The following is a 22,136-nucleotide window of genomic DNA, read 5'->3' as shown; positions in this document are numbered from 1 at the left end:
AAGTCCTATTTTTTCTTTGGAATCATTTATGCTTTTTTTATTAGTCACTAAAATCCATCCTTCTAATCATTCAGGATGTACGCCGATAACTGCACCAGTTGGTTTGCCTTTTGTCATTGATCTTGCTGAGCCTATTTCCCTATTCTTAATACACCTTTTCAAAAACGTTGTCAGTGCACATGGTGATAAATGGGAAGTGGAAAAAAGCCGTTTTACGACCAAAAGGATGGATCTGATGGCCATGGATCTAAAAAAAATTCTTCCAAATGCAGAAAAAATATGTATAATTCGTCCTATTATCTACTAATGGCCATTTATTTATGGTTCTGGCATCGCTGGAGCTAATTTATGACGTTGTTCCTAAGAATAGTTAGTACCCGTGAGCCCTTTCGGTCGTGGAACTCCCATTCTCCATTTGACGTTCCCTGTTTGCACTGACACCGTGTTTTGAATAAGGTGTGTCTCATTTTTTTTTGGTTGATGAAGTGCCGTGAAGCAGTTGTTTTGGTCCTCTCTAATAGTAGCACAATGTTCCTTCTTTTGTTGGTGGTTTTATTTTCTTAAATCTCTTCATGCCTGGAGCCCTATTATTTGCGTATTTGAGTTTTGAAAACCGATGTGTTTTTGTTTGGGAGAATTCAGATCAATGGAGCACGAGTCCGCACCTTCTCGAAAATTCCCCAAACAAACACCGAGGTTTTTTAAACTCAATGAAGGCACAAAAATAATGTTTTCTTTTATACAACTATTTCTATTTCTACGCAAAAGAATAAAAAAAAATCACAACCGCGCGCACTCATTGCATCATTCCAGTGCACGTCAGCGCGCGCGCAGAAAACAGTTTGAAAAACTGGCACCAAAGTTCCAAGCAATATTTTTACTTCATTGTTTGGTGGTTCATCTCTTTGGAATTATTTTACAATTTCCTTTTCACCTGGGACACGTTTTTCTCCCGAAGAATAATATTTTTTAGTGTTATAAAGTAAAAGTTCGTGGGAATTTAAAGGGCTGTTGACTGGTGATGCACGAATTACACGATTTTATGCTGCGTCATCCACAGGTAACCCAAGCACTCGGTTTGTTCCCTACATTCTAGTACGCAACAGAATTTGTATGAAAAAAAATTAAAGGAAACAGATTCCATAGTGGACTCACTTTTTTTGTCTCATATGAAGAAAACGTTGTCGTTTTTGGAATCTGGTGAAACGAGGAATCTTAGCTTCTCTTTAGAGACCTTCTCCATTGACTAAAGATGGTCACAGTCACTGTTTTTCTTTTCTGATTACAAGTCATAAAGTTTACGAAGCACCTGCGATACGGTAACCTTAAAAATGACAAGAATCATGTAGTTTTTCCAAATAAAGAATATAATAGTTTCCTTATATGAAAGTGACCGCGTTTGCCAAAATCGACAGTTTTTGGCTATATTTTCTTGAGATGCTTGGGATTTGTATGGAAAAAAAAAATGAAAATTATAGAAAACAGATGTCATAGTGGACTCACTTTATTCTTGTCTTTTGGGATCGCTCCTGAGTACTATGGGGCCATTTTACTTACTCTTCCTCTTACCCCACCCATACACAAGACGAATGAAGAAGAAAGAGAGAAGGTTGCACCCTAGAGAATTCTCTGTAGCCCGAGGTCTCCGAGAATTCGGCCCTAAAAATATCGAAAAAATGAATTAGATCACCTCGAAATCGGTAAGCAGTACGCTCTAAAGTTAAGCTAAACAGCCGAATGAAGCTTAAGTCGCCATCCCTTTTTTGCATAGGAAAATTTGGCATGAATTTCTCACTTCGCTGACATTTTATGCACCCGCGCCCTAATGGAAGCCACCAAGTCAGACAATCCAGAAGCGACCTCAGGAAATGGGAAAACCAGCGACGGCTCACATGGGGGCGCGGGTGTGTAAGATTTTATCAAGTGGTTTTGATTGGTTCGGGTTAGAGCGGGCAGACATATTTGCTTTGAGGAGCGGCTACCGAGCCGAAATGTCAGTTGGGTGCGCGGCTGGTCGGTTCATGCATCGTGACAGTAGCGCTCAAGGTCAGCGAAGTGAGAAATTCATACTCGTCTTGTGTATGGGTGGTGAAAGGGGAAGAGTATGTAAAATGGCCCCATAGTACTCAGGAGCGATCCCAAGAGACAAGAATAAAGTGAGTCCACTATGAAATCTATTTTCTTTAATTTTCTTTTTTTTTTTTCATTCAAATTCTCTTGCGTACTAGAATGTAGAATACAAACCGAATGCTTGGGTTACCTGTGAAGAGCCTTTAGCACTTTGACTTTTTATTTTGTCATCTGCGAGCAAGCAGCGAGCATTTAAAAAAAAAAACTTAGATTAAAAATAGAGCAACGAGCAACTAAAAACACGTAATTCTAAAAAAACGCAATTGATTCCCAGTTTTATTAAACCTACCAGTGATCTGCTTGCTTTAGACCCCGTCCCCAAGTGTCCGTTTAACGCAATCTTTTTTATGCGGATACGGGTATCGCCCACACGTTAACGTGATAAAGATGACCGAAAAAGGAACACTTTGAAAACGGTTTCTTGAGTGGAACAATTTGCTAATGATACTATTTGGGTGCTGTGTGGACCACAGGTAACCCAAGCACCCATTTTGTATTCTACAGGCATAAAGCCACAATATGGCCCTTGTCTTAAACCAATTTCTTTACTTTTTTAGCGATTGGCCATATACCCTTGAGCCCCCCCCCCCCCTATTCACTCTTTGTGAAATCATCTTCTACTAAGATAGTATTTTGCAGTTGGTGGGGTGCCGTGCGGCATTTGATCTGGTCCCTTTTGGGTCGTGTGGACTTGGAATCTCTGGAATCCTCAGATGGTTCCTCGGAATTGCTGGCCAGAGTCCTTTACGGATTATTCCTCATCATGGGCGTGCTGATGCTTATGAATATGATGATTGCACTTCTATCAAACACCTATCAACAAGTAGAGGTACGCTTAGGGGTCGGGAGACATGACGGAAAAACATGAAATTACCTCTCCAATAAGCTCATTTTACATCAAATAATGCGGAAAATTCCCCTAAGTACTTAGTGAGTAATATCAAACAAAATGCTTTTCGTTCCTAAGCTCAAACATAGCGCAAGGATGTTCAAGGAAAAAAATTATCTTAAAAAGCCAAAATCTGGGTATGTGCATTTCGGCCTCACGTTATTTGTGTTTTGAAAATAATTCCGGAATACAAGGAACCGATGACCATTGCAAGAAATTGTGTCTTCTTTCTCAATCTAATAGAAGTGCGCATGTTCAGGGTTTTTTCCATCATGTCGGGAGTGGAGGCTTTAAATTTGTAGCAGGGTGTTGATGTGCTTAACATGAATGACGCTAATGGAAGGAGTTAAAGTAGCAATGGAACCTCGTTAACTAAATCCCCAAAGAGGGGGACGGAAAAAATTCCATCATCAGCCGCTAACAGGGCAGTGGATGGGTTGGTGGCTTTCTGTACGAAGCAAACAACTAATTAACAAGGAATGTATGGGAACGATTATTGTTACCATGTCTTCATTATACGCACTTAGACATACAAGTTGGTTCCCAATAATACGAACCTACCGCTAACTCAAACCAAAACAAATTTCGCTTGAATTTAATATTTTAAACAAAAAATAACATTCTCTGCATCTTTACCCCATGAACCTTCGATAACTCGAACTCACGCCAGCCTTAATCAACTTCGAAGTATAATGTTTTCCAACGGCGCTCATTCCTTTTTAGGATAACTCATTGTACGAATGGTCGTACACGAAAGCGATCACAATCAGAACCTACATCGGTTATCACCCAGTCCCAGTCCCCTTCAATATTGCCTCTCTGTTTGTACTGCTGGTGGGCTACCTGTGGAAGACCTGTCAACAGAGGTGTTGTCGTGTTGATTATAAGGCATGTAGGACAGCCGAGATGGTGAGTAGACTCAGTGAGCCTTCTATAAGGCATTGTATTTACCCAAAGGAATGTTTTGAACTCCTTCCTTCCAATAACACCCCAAGACTTACTGGACAAGAGCATAGACAAGCTGTGACGGCTTGTTAACCGTCAAAGAATGCTATGATAGCCTAACGCAATTAGGCCCATCCAAGACTCCCGGTAATGACGGAATGTCAAAGTAATTTTACATAGCATTCTGGAATTTGTTAGGCGAAGACCTAGTAACGTGTCTTAATGATTGTTTTGATAAGGGGAACTGACAACAACTAAAAAAAAGGCAATAATCACTTTTATTGAAAAGCCGGAACTAGTTTGATTAATGAAGACGCAAAGATATGTAGTAAAGCAATAAGCAATAGGCTTGTGAGAGTTTTGCCATTTTTAATAGATGAGGATCAAGCGGCATTTGTCAAGGGGCGCCTTATTGGAGACCAAATAAGACTTATATACGACATTATGCATTACTTTCGAGATAAAAATATTAAAGCCCTTTTATTTCCAGCAGATTTCAAGAAGGCCTTCGATAGCATTGAACACAGCTTTATAAAAGACACTTTTAAAAAATATGGATTCGAAAGAAAGTTTTATTCGCTCGATACGATTACTGCTTAAAAACAACACTTAAAGGTAGTCTGCTTGTAGTCGGTAGATGGTGTTATTGCGGATGACTTGATCAAACTTTTGATCGGCCGACATGTTTTAATTTGAACACTCCTCCCCCTGTTTTTGGCGATTCTGCTCAACCACGAGACCAAGGGACCACGGAACCACGGGACCACGGCACTACGGGACCAAGGGACCAAGGGACCAAGGGACCAAGGGACCAAGGGACCAAGGGACCAAGGGACCAAGGGACCAAGGGACCAAGAGACCAAGGGACCAAGGGACCAAGGGACCAAGGGACCAAGGGACCAAGGGACCAAGGGACCAAGGGACCAAGGGACCAAGGGACCAAGGGACCAAGGGACCAAGGGACCAAGGGACCAAGGGACCAAGGGACCAAGGGACCAAGGGACCAAGGGACCACGGGACCACGGGACCAAGGGACCACGGGACCAAGGGACCACGGGACCAAGGGACCGCGCGTTACCCTGATTCGAATCGTGGTGTTAGATTTACTGAAGGAGTCTATTATCAGGCCTCTTACCGCTGACAGAAAGGCAACCTATAGATCGATTTTACTTGGTTTTGTTTTTTTACAGCAAGTAATACTGATTCCACTGCATGATATGTACTGTACCTTAACTTACCATATCACTTTCATTGCAGTCTGAACTGAAGAAACTAGAAAAGGTCGATCCTGTGAGTATAGAGGAAAAGAAACGAGAAGGGACCTAGAGTATATGAGCACATTTTATTTTGAACTGCATGTTTGGTTTCCACAGATATTCGAGCGCCTGCTAAAGGACCTTCGTTCTGCGTACAGCTCTGTTTACGGATATTCTTTTTCAATGACAGGTCAGATTTTTACAGTTCAAACAGGATTTCCAAGACTATGCGCATAAATCCAGTTTAAAAAGGCCTGAAAAAGCCTGCTTGAGCAATTTCAAGAAATGCGACGTAAATTTACCTACTTATTAGGGCTTCCTAGAGATTATTCCCATCCCTCCGAAAGTATTGTAAGAGCTCCTCGCTCCTTCAAATAAGGTAAGACACCCTTCGTACGATTATGGATTTTCATAAGTGTTATTTCTGTTTCCGCCTTAAGATGGAAGCAAAATTGATCGGGTTGTCGAGGAGACTGCGAAAAATAGTCGAATGGTCGGACACATCGCCAAACAAGTCTTCCGCGAGGACAAAGCCGAGACGATGGGCTTCCCATCAGGGAAAGCGGTAAAGCTCTTTATAGTCCACTATCATATTCCGCGAAGTAGAGGCTCTAGTATCAAGAGATAGATTATACCAAAACACCACAACTTCTATTATTTGATACAGCAGCGCCAGTAAAATAAACGCCACTATTTAGTAAAATAGTTGGACCGTAACTTTGTCTGGCTTTCTCTTGTTTTCTTTTGTCTCACTGTCCCGGTTGAGCGGCCACACTATTTTGTGAGGGAAATTGAAAATTCACTATTTAGTAATTGTACAAAATAGTGCAATTTAGTTTTACTAATCTTTCACGCTTTTACTGTTTGAACAGTCATGCAAAGTTTCTATTCATTATATTAACGTCACGAGGCGTATTTTCAGGCCTGGGACTCTGTCGGAATGAGGATTGACGGGAATCAGCTGATGTACCTCGGCCCAGACTCTTGTATATGCTCCCTCTTTGAAAAGCCAGAGGTTCATCATGGCGCTAGATACGATCGCCATCTCACCCGCGATTTCCCTGGTTTCGAGGTATAAATGATCAGCTCGCTTTATTAATTTGATATTCATAGTCCTCATTTAAGAGTGTACCGCAAGTGCTTTGTAAAGGAGGCGTTTTATTTTTGTGGTGCTTATAGTTCTTATCAATTTTGTGCCGTATAGGTCCTCATTCAAGATTGCGATGAAAACCGCTCTCTTGCTGTTGGGCTAGTTAGCAGAGGCTACAACTTGCACTTGTTTCCAGGCTGGCAAAGCAACACGGTCGGTTACCACGTGGGTAATGGGAAAGTATTTGACTACAAAGATCCCAAATTTGGGAGAGCTGAGGATGGTATGGAACATATATTTCTTCTAATTTGAGTGGCGATGTTTAAACAGATATGACGTTTAATTTTTCTGTTGACAATACTACGTGTATGTTAACGTCACATGGAATGCGTAACCGATCATGTGACCAGAAAGACATAGATGCAAATTATCTTAACAACCTGTCCCCTGATAGCATCTAACTAAAGCTATTGCGGTTGTTTTTACCAATCATAGCACGCTTACTATGGCAAAAGGCATACGACAAACGGATTGCAAATAGCAAAGTCAGCTGGGTGCAGGAAATCAACTGGCCTATTTCATTTCTTTACCCCTTACCCCTTTCTATAGCCAAAAGCTTTAAACGAACTGTCCAGCCCTGCCCCGCCCCTCTCCATCCCTTACCTTCCACAAGATGCATAAAATCCACCGATGACTTAAAGCAAAAAGCGTGATTAAAAGCAAAAACATTCGTATCTCTTGAAAGAAACATTATTTCACAACCACACTCGGTAGGTGTCATGTTGGTGTCAAGGGGGGTGCTCCAATATGGTCAGGTGATCGTGACGTCATCAATGACAAAACATCATATAACAACCAATCTTGGTATGTGTCATGAAGGTGTCATGGGGGGTGCACCAATAAAGTCACGTGATTGTGACGTCATAAATGACGCCACTAGAAGCAAAAATATGCTGACGTCATCAAAAATATATATATATTTTATTAAAGATACATCGTGTGCCAACAAAACTCGGTAAATGTGATGTATGTTTCAAGTGGGGTGCAATGAGATGGTCACGTGACGTCATCGATCATGTCAATAAATTAAAGCTAAACTTGTTATTTGTCATGTAGATGTGGGGGAAAGAGGGCATAACAAGTTGGTCGATTGATCTATGACATCGTTGACGTCGCCAAATTATTGAGCGAAAATAAGCTAAGATTTGGTCGTTTTGAGCTCCGCTTTTAGGCAATATATATTATGCAATAAAGTATAGCATCTGAAAACTTTTGATAGGAGTAAAAATATCTGATTTGCTCTTAAATCAGCCTCTTTTCTTTTCTTTGCCATTAATTTTATATTTTTTACAGCGGCCATGGCAAACCGAGGAGATCTTATCGGATGCTTTGCCGCTTACGACAAACTCAACGAGAGCGACGGCACACTGCCTGTCGTGTTCACCCTGAATGGACGAGAGGTCGGAAAAGGCTTCCTAAAGGTCGATGCTGATTTCTACCCCTATGTTGCCATGGGAACCGACGTCACTGTCATTGTCAAGGTAGCCTGAATAAGTGTGGAATATAAATAGACATTTAAAGGATAATGATGACGATGATTATGATGATGCTGTTGGGGATGACGTAGGTGTTGTTAATGATCACCTTTATTTATTATAGGTGATTTTTAAATGGTTTTGTCGAAATTTACATATCAAGAAAATTTAGGCAAAAAATGTCGTCTTTGTGGAAATAATTATAATATATAAAAATATAGGAATTTTATAAAATAATATTATAGGAATATTATAAGGAAACTAAGGAAGTACTTATGAAGACTGCCTTGAAATTTGATCCGAAATTTCACTGTCATTTTTAGGGGAGCCACATCACTCGGAACTTTTTTGACTTTCTAAACTCTAATTTGAAGAGCGAAACTATGATTTAGACCATGTTTAGTCAATTGGGAAGGTCCTTGAAAAGACAGTTTTCTCGGTACCAGTCCCCCAAAACGACAACGTTTTCTACATTTGTCACCTTGGTAACATGCGATGGGAACACTGATAGAACAGGGTCTAATTGAAGGTAGTCGCCATACTATTCACCGCTGACCACTGAAGAAAAATTTAGGGTCGCATTTGTTGCCTTTTAAATGGAGTGGGGAAACCCGACAAACCAGGAGAGATAAACCCTGAGTGCAAAGGCGACAACCAACAAACTAAATACACATCGGAACCGGGAATCGATCCAGGATACCACTAGTGAAAGGGGCAGGTGCTACAGAGCGACGGTCTGCCAACGTCGCCACCCAGGCACTCCACCCAGGATGATGATGATGACGATGATGACGATGATGACGATGATGACGATGATGATGATGATGATAGGGACGATGATGACGATGATGACGATGATGACGATGATGACGATGATGGCGATGGTGACGATGGTGAGGATGGTGAGGATGGTGAGGATGGTGACGATGGTGACGATGGTGACGATGGTGACGATGGTGACGATGGTGAATGATGATGTGGTAACGATCATAAATCTTCCTGAAATAAGAAACTGATACAATAAGCTCCGCATTTATATGCTGACCACAAGACTTAAGACCAAAGCTAAACATTCGATTAACAGTTTTTGGTTACACAAAGCATACAAGCCAATAAAACTCGCAAAAAAACCAGACTGTTTATTTGAAGCATTCTTGACCACTACAAGCTGCTTGTTTGTGTAAAATATAATTTAACTGCCCTGTCAGTAAAAGTACTATCAAAATTCGATTTCGATAGCTAATTTTATATATAGTATTTAAGTTAAAAAATCCCATTTCTAGCTGTGTAAACAACAACTTACTCTATTGTCACTCAAAGGTTTTGTTGTCTTCGAGAATCCGCAGTATTTTGAGTTTAAAGAAACCCTGGTTCGAGAAGCTCTTCAGTAACTATAAAGATACCGGGGAAATGTAAAGAGGGCTAGAAAGGTAGATATGACAGATACGTTTGGCACTAGACAACGATGAAGAGGCAAGAGCCTCGAAACGCGTCTGTCCGTATATATCTTTTTAACGCTCTATATAGTATCACGTCTATCACCCAGCGCTACACCAGTCAACGTCAACACCTCGTTGCATTTTGTAAAACAGGGCAGGTCGATTGTGTCATAGGTTGTAGCAGGGTATTAAAAGTTTAAATAAAGATCTTCCGGGAATTCGTTAATTCGCTGACGATAAAAATTATCCGTGATTCTTATCGCGGGCACATCAGGCACATAAAGAGCTGCAATGTTGGTCAAAACATTCTTCTCAGACTACACACCCAAATACATAGAAGGCGCAATTAATCCAACGCCTCAGTACACAATATAACATTTATCTAAAAGAAAGATCTTTCCCGATATTTTTTCTACGATTCTTTGAGCCCCTAGCACGGATACATTCTAAAAGCCGCAACAAAACTCTGTTTAATATAAAGCTGCCACACTCGTGATAAATATAGATTGATCAATCAGGCGCGTACACAGGGGTTGTGCGTCAAGTCCGCTAGTTCCCCAATGATACCTTTGTCCATTCGAGTTGAAATGTACTCTACACCAGGTTATCGGCCTCAGCCACTGATCTTTTCTTGTGGTTAACTATTCTACTATTTTGGTTATCAAAGCGTATCTGAAACTTAGTCGTAGTAGAGCCTATATTTTGAAATTACACGCCTTACACGAGAGCACTGTTAGAGTGCAGGTCATGGTTGGTAACGAATAACTTTCCCGTATTATGACTAGTAAAGGTGTTCCCAATTTTTAGAAACTCATTATCCTTACAGATTATATATCTAGTTGCTGAATTATTCTTTAACATTTACGCAAATGAATTGTAAAAAGTGTGTAGCGCGTAAGAAATACCTCCGGCCTCGCCCGTGGTTACAAGATAGTGTTAATTTTAAAATCACCAGAAAAGAGTACTAAGGCACTTTTAATGACACGATTCTATGTATGTATGCATGTATGGATGTGTTATGTACCGTCCTGTCCCAAGACCCTCATGCTCTTAACAGGCCGTCCCTAGTCACATATCTTTTTACTGCACAGTTATAGTTGTCAAAGAATTCGGTCACGTATTGATGGTGTTGTAAAACGGATATTGAATAGTTACAAAGTCACAATTTTCAGCTAATAATGTTTTAGTTGTTGAAAACCCAAAATGTTTTAAATTGGGGTTAGATGTCAGGTCGGGGAATTACCTTTAAAGACCTAGCACTGATACACACCTTGTAACTTAACTAAGTTTATTGGTTAAAGCGTCAAGTCGATTTATCAACATTAGCATGTGACCCACGAAAATCATCTGAAAAACTAAAGATGATACTGATCTAATTTGAGCGGTATCTGGTAGTGTGGTTCATTCTTTATTCTTAAGAATAAAATCGTCCATAAAGAAAAAGTTTTTCTTGTAAAAAATAATATTTTTTGTGTGTTGATAATTCGACTTGCGCATGCGCACCGCAACAATTGTGCTTCACAGCACACAGAGATCTTTGCAAGTTACAACCACCCTTCAAACTTGGTTGCTATAGCTTTACATCTTCAGCTATAAATCAAGGGTTCTTTTTTCGAAAATTTGCTTTTTTACAAAAAAAGTCAAGTCTAGTTCAGGGATACACTTCCCATAGGGTCCTATACATCATCATCAATATTCTCATATGAGAGTGTTCAATAAATCAATAAGACTTGGTGCCATAGTTTTGTAAGGGCAGAGCTACCTTTTATCAAAATTTTAGATCCCCCCGGTTTCCAGGGGGGGGGTTATGGCTTGTGGATAAATCGACCATCATGGAGGTTTTTCGGCCATTGTCAGGGGGGGCACCACCAAATTTCGAAAGTAATGGCACATAACACCTATACACACACCTACCAACACTATCTGATCGGTTTCTGCCGTTAAAAAAATCTCATCGTCGATTTATCAACATAGCAAAGTGATGATGATGATGGTGGTGGTGGTGGTGGTGATAATGATGGTGATGATGATGATAATAATAGTATTAATTATGTCAATGATGATGACGATGATTTTAAAATTATAATGTTAATACTGATGTTGTGCACTCTTTCAGATGCGACCCAAATGTGATAGTACAGCTGACCGTAGCGACAACTTGGTCACACCACAACAGATAGCTGATCTTCAAAAGCAAAATGACAACCTCGCTAATGAAATACGCATGTTAAGAATAGAGCTGGAACAATTTTTGACTGCTGCCAAAAGCAAAAGTACCTGGTGGTGGTGATTGTGGTATTTAAAGGGATCGTATTAGGGTGATTATAGTGGATATGATGCTGGAGAAGATGGTAATGTTGAGCTGGAAAAGGGATGTTGAAAATTATGGTGATGTTGATACCGATGGGGGGGTTGTCAATGATGATGATAGATCCTGCCAAATTTGTGTATTCAAGGATATGACTATTATCGCATTATTTTTGCTAAGGTCACTAACAAAAAGCATGCATGTGGTATGGTAAAGGTGATGGTAACAAGTTAATGGTTATGACTTTATTGCAGATTGGGTTTCACTAGTTGTGGGATTTCATAACAAATCTCAAAGATTACTTTGTAATAATCTTAGTTAATATTGAATATTAACCGATTTTGCATCTGTGTCCAATAATTTACTTCGATGACCTGTGATTTAAAAAAAAACTTGCAATTGATGATAACTTCAATAAAAAAATGATTGATTGTATGTTTGATGCTCTGAAAAAAAATATTGATAATGCCATGATGCGATCAAACAGAGATGCAATTGAAAAGTTATGAATATAGTGATGATTAGATTATTTATAAGTTACAACCACCCGCCGCTTTTGCTGCAGCCGCCCTTTCCCACACCGGGATCATACAATTCGGGGGACTAGGGATTAGATACTAACGAAAACGTACGCAACTAGACGCAGTTGAGTGACTATTCCATGATCTAAAACACTGGCAAAGTCAATACTCCAGCACTCTTGCTCCCTCATTATCTACAAAGCCTCTAAGCTCACAAAATGTGAGACTTTTATCATAGGGTAAACCTTCTGGCTTAATGTTTTATTCCACTCGTTGGCAGACTCGGATTTCTCCAGTATCCTGGCTCCCTCCATCTCTATCTACAGAACCTCTAAGTTCACAAAATGTGAGACTTTGATCATCACACGACTGGCCACCATAAAGGGTGAAGCCCATGCACTGGGTATGTCTTGAGCAAAGGATCCCGCAGCGTATCTCGTCTGAGGATTCATAAGTTGCGAGGACGAGTGAGTGAGGTAGATGGCGCTGCTGGTGACATGCGTACAGGGAAGTAATGAAATTTGGCTCATTTGTTAGGCAACTCTCACCATCTGAAAACAAAATGATGGGTAGTTTCTTGGTGTTACTGAGCACTAGCACCAAAACCACAATGGAACAAAAATAAAAAACAAAGACTTTAGAACGAAACAATGGAATAGAGTACAAAGGCCTTGAGCGCCAAAAAACAAAGCTCTCCGTAGCACCAAGGGATACCCAAATGATGTCATTAGATTGATTAAATTATATAAAAACAACAACAAAGAATTCGGAAACTATTTTGTGTCTCGTGCATCGATCCGTAGGCGTGAGCTTCTTTTGGGGGTCTTTCAAAGCTAAATAATGCGAAAATAGAGGAGTTTCGCGGACGTTTCGAGCGTCAGCCCCCCCCCCCCCCCCCCCCCCGCGTAGCAAAAGGAGTACTTTTCTCGACTTTTCCCATACGCAGATGTGTCTTAACAAAACAGAATGTGAAATGACGAGATATACCCATCGCAATTTTATGCCCAAACCCATCTCTCGCTTTATTTTACTCACCTTGCATGCAGAATGAAGGCGGCTTTGGGTCGATGAATCGCATATGTGCTGCATAAAGCTCAACAATTTGGCCAGAAGGGATGAACTTTAGTTTAAACTTGGTAAAGAAAACTCTAAAGCTATCACCCGTGGACGGTATATATGTTGTTATGTGACTGTAAGAAATGATAAAAGAGTAAGATTTACACCCTGGTGATTTTGTTGAGATCTTGTTTAGGGAGGGAGCGGGCTTATTTGGGAGGGGCGCTTATCTAAAGAAGGGCGCTTATTCGAAAAATTCCGTTATTTCAACATTTAAATACTAGGTGCGGACCCAGATCTTTCTACAACTGTAAACAAGAGTTAGTACGCTAGCTATGAGCTACATATCTGTTAATTGAGGCGACAGTGCTTAGCGAATTTTTCGTAAACAGGTCAGAATTTTTCCTCATATCAGTCAATCTTGTTTTAAAATAAAACTGTCGTTTTTCTAGCTCGCTCGGTCATTTCCTTATTAGGCATTACAAACCATATTTGGGAGTCCGCTTCAATCATTTTTTTCGTTTTTTTTTTATCAGTCTAAAACTTTGTAAGTCGAGAATTTCAACGTAAACTTGCAGAAGTTCATGTTTACTACGATTTTGCTGGCAGCCATCTTTGAAATGGAGCCTAGTCCCTAACGTTTTAGAATATCACAGGTCTCCAGCGCGCTCGCCCCAGGCTCTTTTAGACCATTTAGGAAAAACGACAGCATTGATTGATAAGGGATCGTCGCCAGAATAAAAAGTTATTACCTCTGTTAATAATCGTCATTGAAGTTTACCTATATGTCCCGTAATACCCAGCTGCGTAGTAGTACTGTGTCGAGGAGTTCCAGGAGACGATGAAATTATCAGAGGGCGAGATGGGAGTGTCAAAGTACAAAGCGTCATCACTCACAAGCAAAGGGGGACTGGAGCGAATTATCTCCTTGCGAGAGACATGTCTTGTAGCTCCGCTGTCCAGCCGCAAAGTGACATTAGTGGAACATGTGTCTAGTACTTTTCCTTTTTTGTAGACGCCGTCTTCGTGGAACCAAATGTCTGAATTTTTGGCCAGACAGCCTGGTGAAACAAGATGCAAATTTAGATTTTAAGAAGAACGATATGAAAACTAAAGGAAAAGAGAAACATGAATAAATTACTATCAATTGTTTTCGCGGTGATGCTGGATGCAAACCTTTGTATTGTGGGGAATCCTTTCCTCCATATCTCCCTGTAAAAAAAAGTGACATTTCCCGTATATAAAGTAGTAAGGCGATTATCATAATTATGCGAACGTTGAATAGGAAATGTTGATTATTTAATGTATATTTATTATTATTTGTAGGGATGGTGGTAAAAATAGAGTCTCCAGAATTTGTATTTTTTTTATTCTAAGCGCAGCCCAGTTCCCAGGGGGGTGCGTTCGTACCCCCCCCCCCCCCCATCAACGGCGAAAAGTTCACTTTTTGTTCACATTAGACGTGCTATTAGCGAATTAGATAAATTAATCACTCTAGTATGTCATAATCATCAAAAACTCAAATTTTATTGTAGCCAAATCCGATAATGAACGTCCCATGGAGATACTGCAATGGCATGAAAAAAATCCCTTTTCGGCTCTTTCGGGGGTGGTCAGATTTTTATCAGAAACCTGATGTTGCCTAACCCAACTCTGCTTATACTATCTCTGAGATCCAAGCGAGCCTGCCTAACATTCTTCGTTGCTATCAGAGCCGAAAGCAGGGCACTTGAGACTAGGGGCGGGGCATCATCTGCGTGTTATTTCTGCTACTGTCACTTGATCGATTTTACAACCACTTGAACTGCTTTAGCCGTTTATCATGAGCTCTTGGAGCTGGGAAGATTATTGTTTTATTATTATTATTATTATTATTATTATTATTATTATTATTATTATTATTATTATTATTATTATTATTATTATTATTATTATTATTATTATTATTACTATGGTTATTGGTGTTTTCTTTAGTGTTAGTTTGTTTGTCTCTCAAAAAGTCACATGGTCTCGTAGTGCAATTCGCCTATTCTAGTTACAAGTGATGACTTACTAGTGAGAGCAACTTCGTGGTCGACTCTGCCGTCCACGGTTGATGAAGAGTTGAACAAGTGGTCCACAAAAAAATCGTAGTAGCTATGGTCCTCATAATCAACGATCAGAATCTGAAAGAATAGTTTACCCGCCGGATAAAATACTCATCGATGTCCGAATAAGGTGGAAATTGATCATAAGCTAACTTGTTTCAGAATGCATCGAGGGTCGTACAATCGATACAAATCATTTCCATATATCTAAATCATTACCAAAACCATCTTTCCCGCTATCGCTATCGTCATCGTCCATCACTTTTATTTACCATATGTACCCATCACATCTCACCTTGTTCAGGTGAAATATCATTTATCATCTGTACCCATCACATCTCACCTTGTTCAGGTGCCACATCATTTATCATCTGTACCCATCACATCTCACCTTGTTCATGTGCCACATCATTTACCATATGTACCCGTCACATCTCACCTTGTTCAGGTGCCACATCATTTATCATCTGTACCCATCACATCTCACCTTGCTCAGGTGCCACATCATTTACCATATGTACCCGTCACATCTCACCTTGTTCAGGTGCCACATCATTTATCATCTGTACCCGTCACATCTCACCTTGCTCAGGTGCCATATCATTTATCATCTGTACCCATCACATCTCACTTTGTTCAGGTGCCACATCATTTATCATCTGTACCCATCACATCTCACTTTGTTCAGGTGCCACATCATTTATCATCTGTACCCATCACATCTCACTTTGTTCAGGTGACATATCATTTATCATCTGTACGCATCACATCTCACCTTGCTCGGGTGCCACATCATTTACCATCTGTACCCATCACATCTCACCTTGTTCAGGTGCCACATCATTTATCATCTGTACCCGTCACATCACACCTTGCTCAGGTGCCACATCATTTACCATATGTACCCGTCACATCTCACCTTGTTCAGGTGCCACATTATTTATCATCTGTACCCATCACATCTCACTTTGTTCAGGTGCCACATCATTTACCATATGTACCCATCACATCTCACCTTGTTCAGGTGCCACATCATTTACCATCTGTAACCATCACATCTCACCTTGTTCAGGTGCCACATTATTTATCATCTGTACCCATCACATCTCACCTTGCTCGGGTGCCACATCATTTATCATCTGTACCCATCACATCTCACCTTGTTCAGGTGCCACATCATTTATCATATGTACCCATCACATCTCACCTTGCACAGGTGCCATATCATTTATCGTGTCATATCATTTACCATCTGTACCCATCAAATCTCACCTTGCTCGGGTGCAAAATCATTTACCATATGTACTTGTCACATCTCACTTTGTTCAGGTGCCATATCATTTACCATATGTACCCATCACATCTCACCTTGCTCAGGTGCCATATCATTTATCATCTGTACCCGTCACATCTCACTTTGTTCAGGTGCCACATCATTTATCATATGTATCCATCACATCTCACCTTGCTCAGGTGCCATATCATTTATCATCTGTACCCGTCACATCTCACTTTGTTCAGGTGCCATATCATTTATCATCTGTACCCGTCACATCTCACCTTGCTCAGGTGCCATATCATTAATCATCTGTACCCATCACATCTCACCTTGTTCATGTGCCACATCATTTACCATATGTACCCATCACAACTCACTTTGTTCAGGTGCCATATCATTTATCATCTGTACCCATCACATCTCACATTGTTCAGGTGCCATATCATTTATCATCTGTACCCATCACATCTCACCTTGCTCGGGTGCCACATCATTTATCATCTGTACCCATCACATCTCACCTTGTTCAGGTGCCACATCATTTATCATCTGTACCCATCACATCTCACCTTGCTCGGGTGCCAAATCATTTACCATCTGTAACCATCACATCTCACCTTGTTCATGTGCCACATCCTTTACAATATGTACCCATCACAACTCACTTTGTTCAGGTGCCATATCATTTATCATCTGTACCCATCACATCTCACCTTACTCGGGTGCCACATCATTTATCATCTGTAACCATCACATCTCACATTGTTCAGGTGCCACATCATTTATCATCTGTACCCATCACATCTCACCTTGTTCAGGTGCCACATCATTTATCATCTGTAACCATCACATCTCACCTTGTTCAGGTGCCACATCATTTATCATCTGTACCCATCACATCTCACCTTGCTCAGGTGCCATATCATTTATCATCTGTACACATCACATCTCACCTTGCTCGGGTGACACATCATTTATCATCTGTACCCATCACATCTCACCTTGCTCAGGTGCGACATCATTTATCATCTGTACCCATCACATCTCACCTTGCTCGGGTGCCAAATCATTTACCATCTGTAACCATCACATCTCACCTTGTTCATGTGCCACATCATTTACCATATGTACCCATCACAACTCACTTTGTTCAGGTGCCATATCATTTATCATCTGTACCCATCACATCTCACCTTGCTCAGGTGCCACATCATTTATCATCTGTACCCATCACATCTCACCTTGTTCAGGTGCCATATCATTTATCATCTGTACCCATCACATCTCACCTTGCTCGGGTGACACATCATTTATCATCTGTACCCATCACATCTCACCTTGTTCAGGTGCCATATCATTTATCATCTGTACCCATCACATCTCACCTTGTTCAGGTGCCACATCATTTACCATCTGTACCCATCACATCTCACCTTGCTCAGGTGCCATATCATTTTTCTGGATGTGTCTGTCTGCGTGACAGCAACACTTTTCAATTCCCCAAGCCACGTGGGAGCCAACTCAATCAGGTAAACATCAGTGCTACAAGATAAACGGCAAATTAAATGCTATAGGTTAAATTATCCAAAATCTAAGGTAGCGTTGGTTGATTAACGGCCAGCGCGATAAAAATGTTTCTGAAAACGCTGGTTAATAAGTTCTATTGCGGCGTGCACTCGGTCAGTAAGAGGTATGTTCCGTTGGGATTAATTGTCAAATGTCGTCAAGTACTGGTTCATGGGTAACGTATCAATGGCTTAGATCTCATTCCTGAAAGCAATATAAATGTTAATAGACACATTTACAAGAATTCTATATCCTCCTAACAACTTGCGGTCGGGTCATGTGATTTATTGAGTTCAACCTTATTTGAAATAGGTGTTATTGTATAAGTGATCCGAATGCTTTTGGAGTCTATGTTTCAAACAATTTTACTCGCTATGGTACCTCTCTAAAAATGTTAAATTCTATCAGCAGATTGAAATGGACGTTGTATTTGCACAATAATCAGTTCATTGGAAAAACATATATTCGATAATGAATCGTATAAACATAAGAACAACGACCAGGCGCGTACCCAGGATTGGCTGAGTGGTGTGCAGTCATAGGTATCACCTGGAAAAAGCATCGTATATGAAGATTCCTTAATAAGAAATAACTCACTTTTTGGTCTTCAAAGGGGGGTGCGCGCGCGGGGGAAGGTGCGCGCGCATCTTGCGCACCCCCCTGTTCACGCTCCTTTTTATTCTAGTTTGTTATCATCATTCACTTGTGTCATAAAAAGTACGCTTAAGAGCATGTTCCAAATATGGTGATTGGGAGTTAGAGTAGTGTGGCTGCAAGATTATTTACTGTCTATATTTTCAAGCGATCCCCTTCTCCCCCTTACTTACCCTAGTTTTCCAAAGCCCAGCAACAGGGAATCAAGGTCCGGATTGTCTTTAAAATTCAGCACTTTTCCAAGCAAACTGTCTGATTTGTTTCCAAAAAGCTTGATGCTAATTGCAGCTGAGTCGCTGTCTTTTTGTATTGACTTTGTGTAGAAACGAACCTGATACTTGAAGATGGCCGCTGGAAAAACATAGCATACGCAGATATAAATTATTCTAAATACTGCATTGAATTATTATATTAATTAAAATTAATCTACATAATATTCTGGCCAATATAATTCCAGTCAACCAGCTATTTCAATAAATAGATAAACATCAGGTGCGTGCCCAGGATTGGCAGAGAGGAGGGGAGGGGGGGAAGAAGTGCAGTAAGACACCCACCCACCCACCCTGCGCACCCCCCTGTGTACGCGTAAGGATATATGTTTATGGTTGTTTCGATGGCTGTATTTGTGGCTGTTTTTGTGTATTCTCATGGCTGTATGTGTATTCTCATGGCTGTATGTGTATTCTCATGGCTGTATGTTTGTAGGTTGTGTATGTGGCAATTTTATGCCTTTGAAGGCTATGTCAGTGGGTTGTCAATGTGTCTTTATTCATGGCTATCTTGATGGCTTTGTTTGTGGCTGTGTGAAATACAGCTAAACGCCCTACCTTCCGAGTTGCTGACGATCCATACAAGTGCCTATAAAGAAAATAGGGAGTATAGACGATTCTGCAATAGCTTCATTATTCATTTATTAATAACCCGTTCTCCATCGTTCCTGATATGACCGCAAAAAGCCTAAAAGCTCAAGAAAATTACGATCCTCTAAAATTCATTATCTTTTTTATGGCAAAAATAAGCCATATAGGCCTAAGCATCTATTTGCATTTGATGAGTTGAGGTAGCTATTGTGATCAAAATTGGTATACACTTTTTTTTCAAATTTCTTTTAATGATTCTTCTTGAAAACAAAAACAAAGGTGCGGCTGATATGGGTTCTTTAATGTGTATGATAGGCATTTATGTGGAGGTATAGCTCATCCACTATAGAGGGCGTGTTGAAGACGGCGTGCCCATCACGAATCACGAAGTTATTTTTCACACTTTCGCGAATCACGAAGTTATTTTTCACGCTTTCGCGAATCACGAAGTTATTTTTCACGCTTTCGCGAATCACGGAGTTATTTTTCACGCTTTCGCGAATCACGAAGTTATTTTTTACGCTTTCGGGAATCACGGAGTTATTTTTCACGCTTTCGCGAATCACGAAGTTATTTTTCACGCTTTCTCGAATCACGAATTCAAAAAAAGAAGCTTTCACGAATCAGATTTTTTTTCTTTTGCTGTACTCATGAATATATGATGTAAAATACAATCACTTGGAGACTCAGGGCATCCAATGCAGTTTAATCGACAAATCTGTTTCATTGACGAACGCTGCGGATGATTCACTCCTCACTTAAACTAAACACATAATTATTTCGATGTTGCTTCTACGTATAAATGTATGAATCGCGTGGCGAAAAAAAAACCGTTACAATCGATGCGGAGTGATTGTAACTACAGCTCCTGTCAAGTTGAGCATTGTTTTGTAGTCGCTCTCATTACATGAATTCGTGTTTTAATTATTCTCGGCGTCTACGGTCACGTTTCACGAAGTTAGCCATGCAAAATCACGAGTCACGAAAGTAAAAATACCCCAATCACGGATCACGATAAAGTACTCGATCACGAGTCACGAATTTATTTTTAGGCTTTTCACGAATTTAATTAGGGCCAATCACGAATCACGAAAATACTCACTAAACCAACCTAGAAATATTATGCATCCGTGCATTACTTTTAAGCGCAAGGTATCTTTTTTTTTATTGAAAATAATTGTTTTACATTGTGTCAAAATTGAAAAGCCCATAGATTTTGAATTACGTCAAGTGTCTCTTTCAGGCCAATACAAGACATTTATGATCAACAGATGTTAGATTTCGTAACTATTAAAAAGCTGGTGTTTTCCTCGTTCTTTTTAGCTGTGAATGATATAGTTTCCTCACTCTTGTTAAATGTTAGGTTTTTGATATCTTTTTAACTGTATGTCAATCGCGGTAGTGGGTGCCCCTTCGATGTAGTAGGGATGATCGAATTCAGAACACCATGCACTAAAAAAATCCTCGTCCTTCTGTGCATTATGCGATATTTTCGAAAATATTGTGCGGTACTGAGCTGTAATTAGACCCCCCAAGACCCCCCTTTATAGTCTAGCGAGGATAGGGACGTGTGTGTTAAAAAACAGAATTTCATTTTTCGTTATGATAGAAATCAGGTTCTAGGCTAATCTTTTTTTTTTGGAACTATGAAGCTATTTTATTCATCGACACTGGTTTAGGTTTGAACGCTCAGGATAAAAGAATTAGTGTTCACGCTCTCATTGCTGTCGCCATCTTCGTTGCAATTTGCCGTTATATGGTGTGGTGTGTGATACGTTTTCCCTAGCCAACAAGCCAACGGTCACAAATGCAATGTAGTAGTGATAGTAGTGATAATTGGCAGTTTAAAAACAATCGGGAAAAGGGGGTTGTGACAGAGCTTGAATAGCCCAAAATACAACAACACAACAACAACAAAAAAAACGTCGGGCCTCTCCACTTCATCCTTGTCACTTGTACACCAATTAGAATAAACAAAACTGTTCATACAATTATTGCAGCTTATTTGAATGATCTAAAATACACAAAAACTTCTCTATAGACCACGCGATTAAGTTGTCTTGGTGACTTACAGATCATAAGAGGCATTTGACTCCTCACGCGAACGAGTTCTTTTCATTGAAAATTGTCGAATATGTTAAAAAAATAAACTTACCAATGTCGCCCAAATAATCCGGGGCTCCATGATCATTCAATTAATATTTCACAAACAGATCCAAGGCTTGTGGGGAAAAGTTGTTTTTGAGTCGACTTTAAAGCAAAGCTTGTTTTTACAGCTGACACCCGCTACGTGTGATTGATTCATCTCCGACGCCATTTCCCCGCCGAGCCTAATATCACTAGATGTCTTGTCACCACCGTCCTCACGATAAATCTATCGACAATGAATTGCACCTAACGACTTCCCATCGTTTATTCATACGTTCGCGCAAAAAGAGCCAACGTATTGGGGTGATAGTTTCAGCCTCTCACTTTCTCATTAACCCTATTCAGACTGGGCTTTTTTCAGCTTTCTGTGACT

The 22,136-nt window shown here is 40.2% G+C and overlaps 2 protein-coding genes across 2 annotated transcripts in view; one reads left to right on the top strand and one right to left on the bottom strand.

Annotated features, from left to right (window-relative positions):
• LOC116618328 overlaps nucleotides 1–11,936 on the top strand; it is a 21,954-nt gene extending 10,018 nt beyond the window's left edge. Inside the window, exons 17-25 of the mRNA XM_048722411.1 lie at nucleotides 2,770–2,959; nucleotides 3,743–3,928; nucleotides 5,222–5,254; nucleotides 5,338–5,410; nucleotides 5,661–5,785; nucleotides 6,143–6,292; nucleotides 6,425–6,593; nucleotides 7,664–7,851; nucleotides 11,401–11,936. Coding sequence (XP_048578368.1) covers nucleotides 2,770–2,959; nucleotides 3,743–3,928; nucleotides 5,222–5,254; nucleotides 5,338–5,410; nucleotides 5,661–5,785; nucleotides 6,143–6,292; nucleotides 6,425–6,593; nucleotides 7,664–7,851; nucleotides 11,401–11,574 — 1,288 coding nt within the window. The 3' untranslated portion in view covers nucleotides 11,575–11,936. The remainder of the gene's footprint in view (nucleotides 1–2,769; nucleotides 2,960–3,742; nucleotides 3,929–5,221; nucleotides 5,255–5,337; nucleotides 5,411–5,660; nucleotides 5,786–6,142; nucleotides 6,293–6,424; nucleotides 6,594–7,663; nucleotides 7,852–11,400) is intronic.
• Nucleotides 11,823–22,136, bottom strand: LOC116618323. The gene is made up of 9 exons (XM_032381846.2): nucleotides 21,771–22,136; nucleotides 19,583–19,613; nucleotides 18,929–19,106; nucleotides 17,969–18,077; nucleotides 15,223–15,334; nucleotides 14,346–14,381; nucleotides 13,951–14,230; nucleotides 13,149–13,303; nucleotides 11,823–12,664 (listed from the first exon to the last, which is right to left on the bottom strand). The coding sequence occupies exons 1-9, from the start codon at nucleotides 21,804–21,806 to the stop codon at nucleotides 12,375–12,377; spliced, it is 1,227 nt and encodes a 408-aa protein (XP_032237737.2). The 5' UTR covers nucleotides 21,807–22,136; the 3' UTR covers nucleotides 11,823–12,374.

The sequence above is a fragment of the Nematostella vectensis genome, chromosome 15 (genome assembly GCF_932526225.1).
Source record: "Nematostella vectensis chromosome 15, jaNemVect1.1, whole genome shotgun sequence".
Lineage (NCBI taxonomy): Eukaryota > Metazoa > Cnidaria > Anthozoa > Actiniaria > Edwardsiidae > Nematostella > Nematostella vectensis.
This window is presented reverse-complemented; position numbering and strand designations above follow the sequence as displayed.

Coding starts and splice junctions, on each gene's coding strand:
- LOC116618323 (XM_032381846.2), bottom strand. CDS start 21,806: ATGATCATGGAGCCCCGGATTATTTGGGCGACATTG. Junction 18,078..18,928: donor CTGGGCTTTGGAAAACTAGG/GTAAGTAAGGGG, acceptor TTTATCTTGTAG/CACTGATGTTTACCTGATTG. Junction 13,304..13,950: donor GGGTATTACGGGACATATAG/GTAAACTTCAAT, acceptor CATTTCTTACAG/TCACATAACAACATATATAC.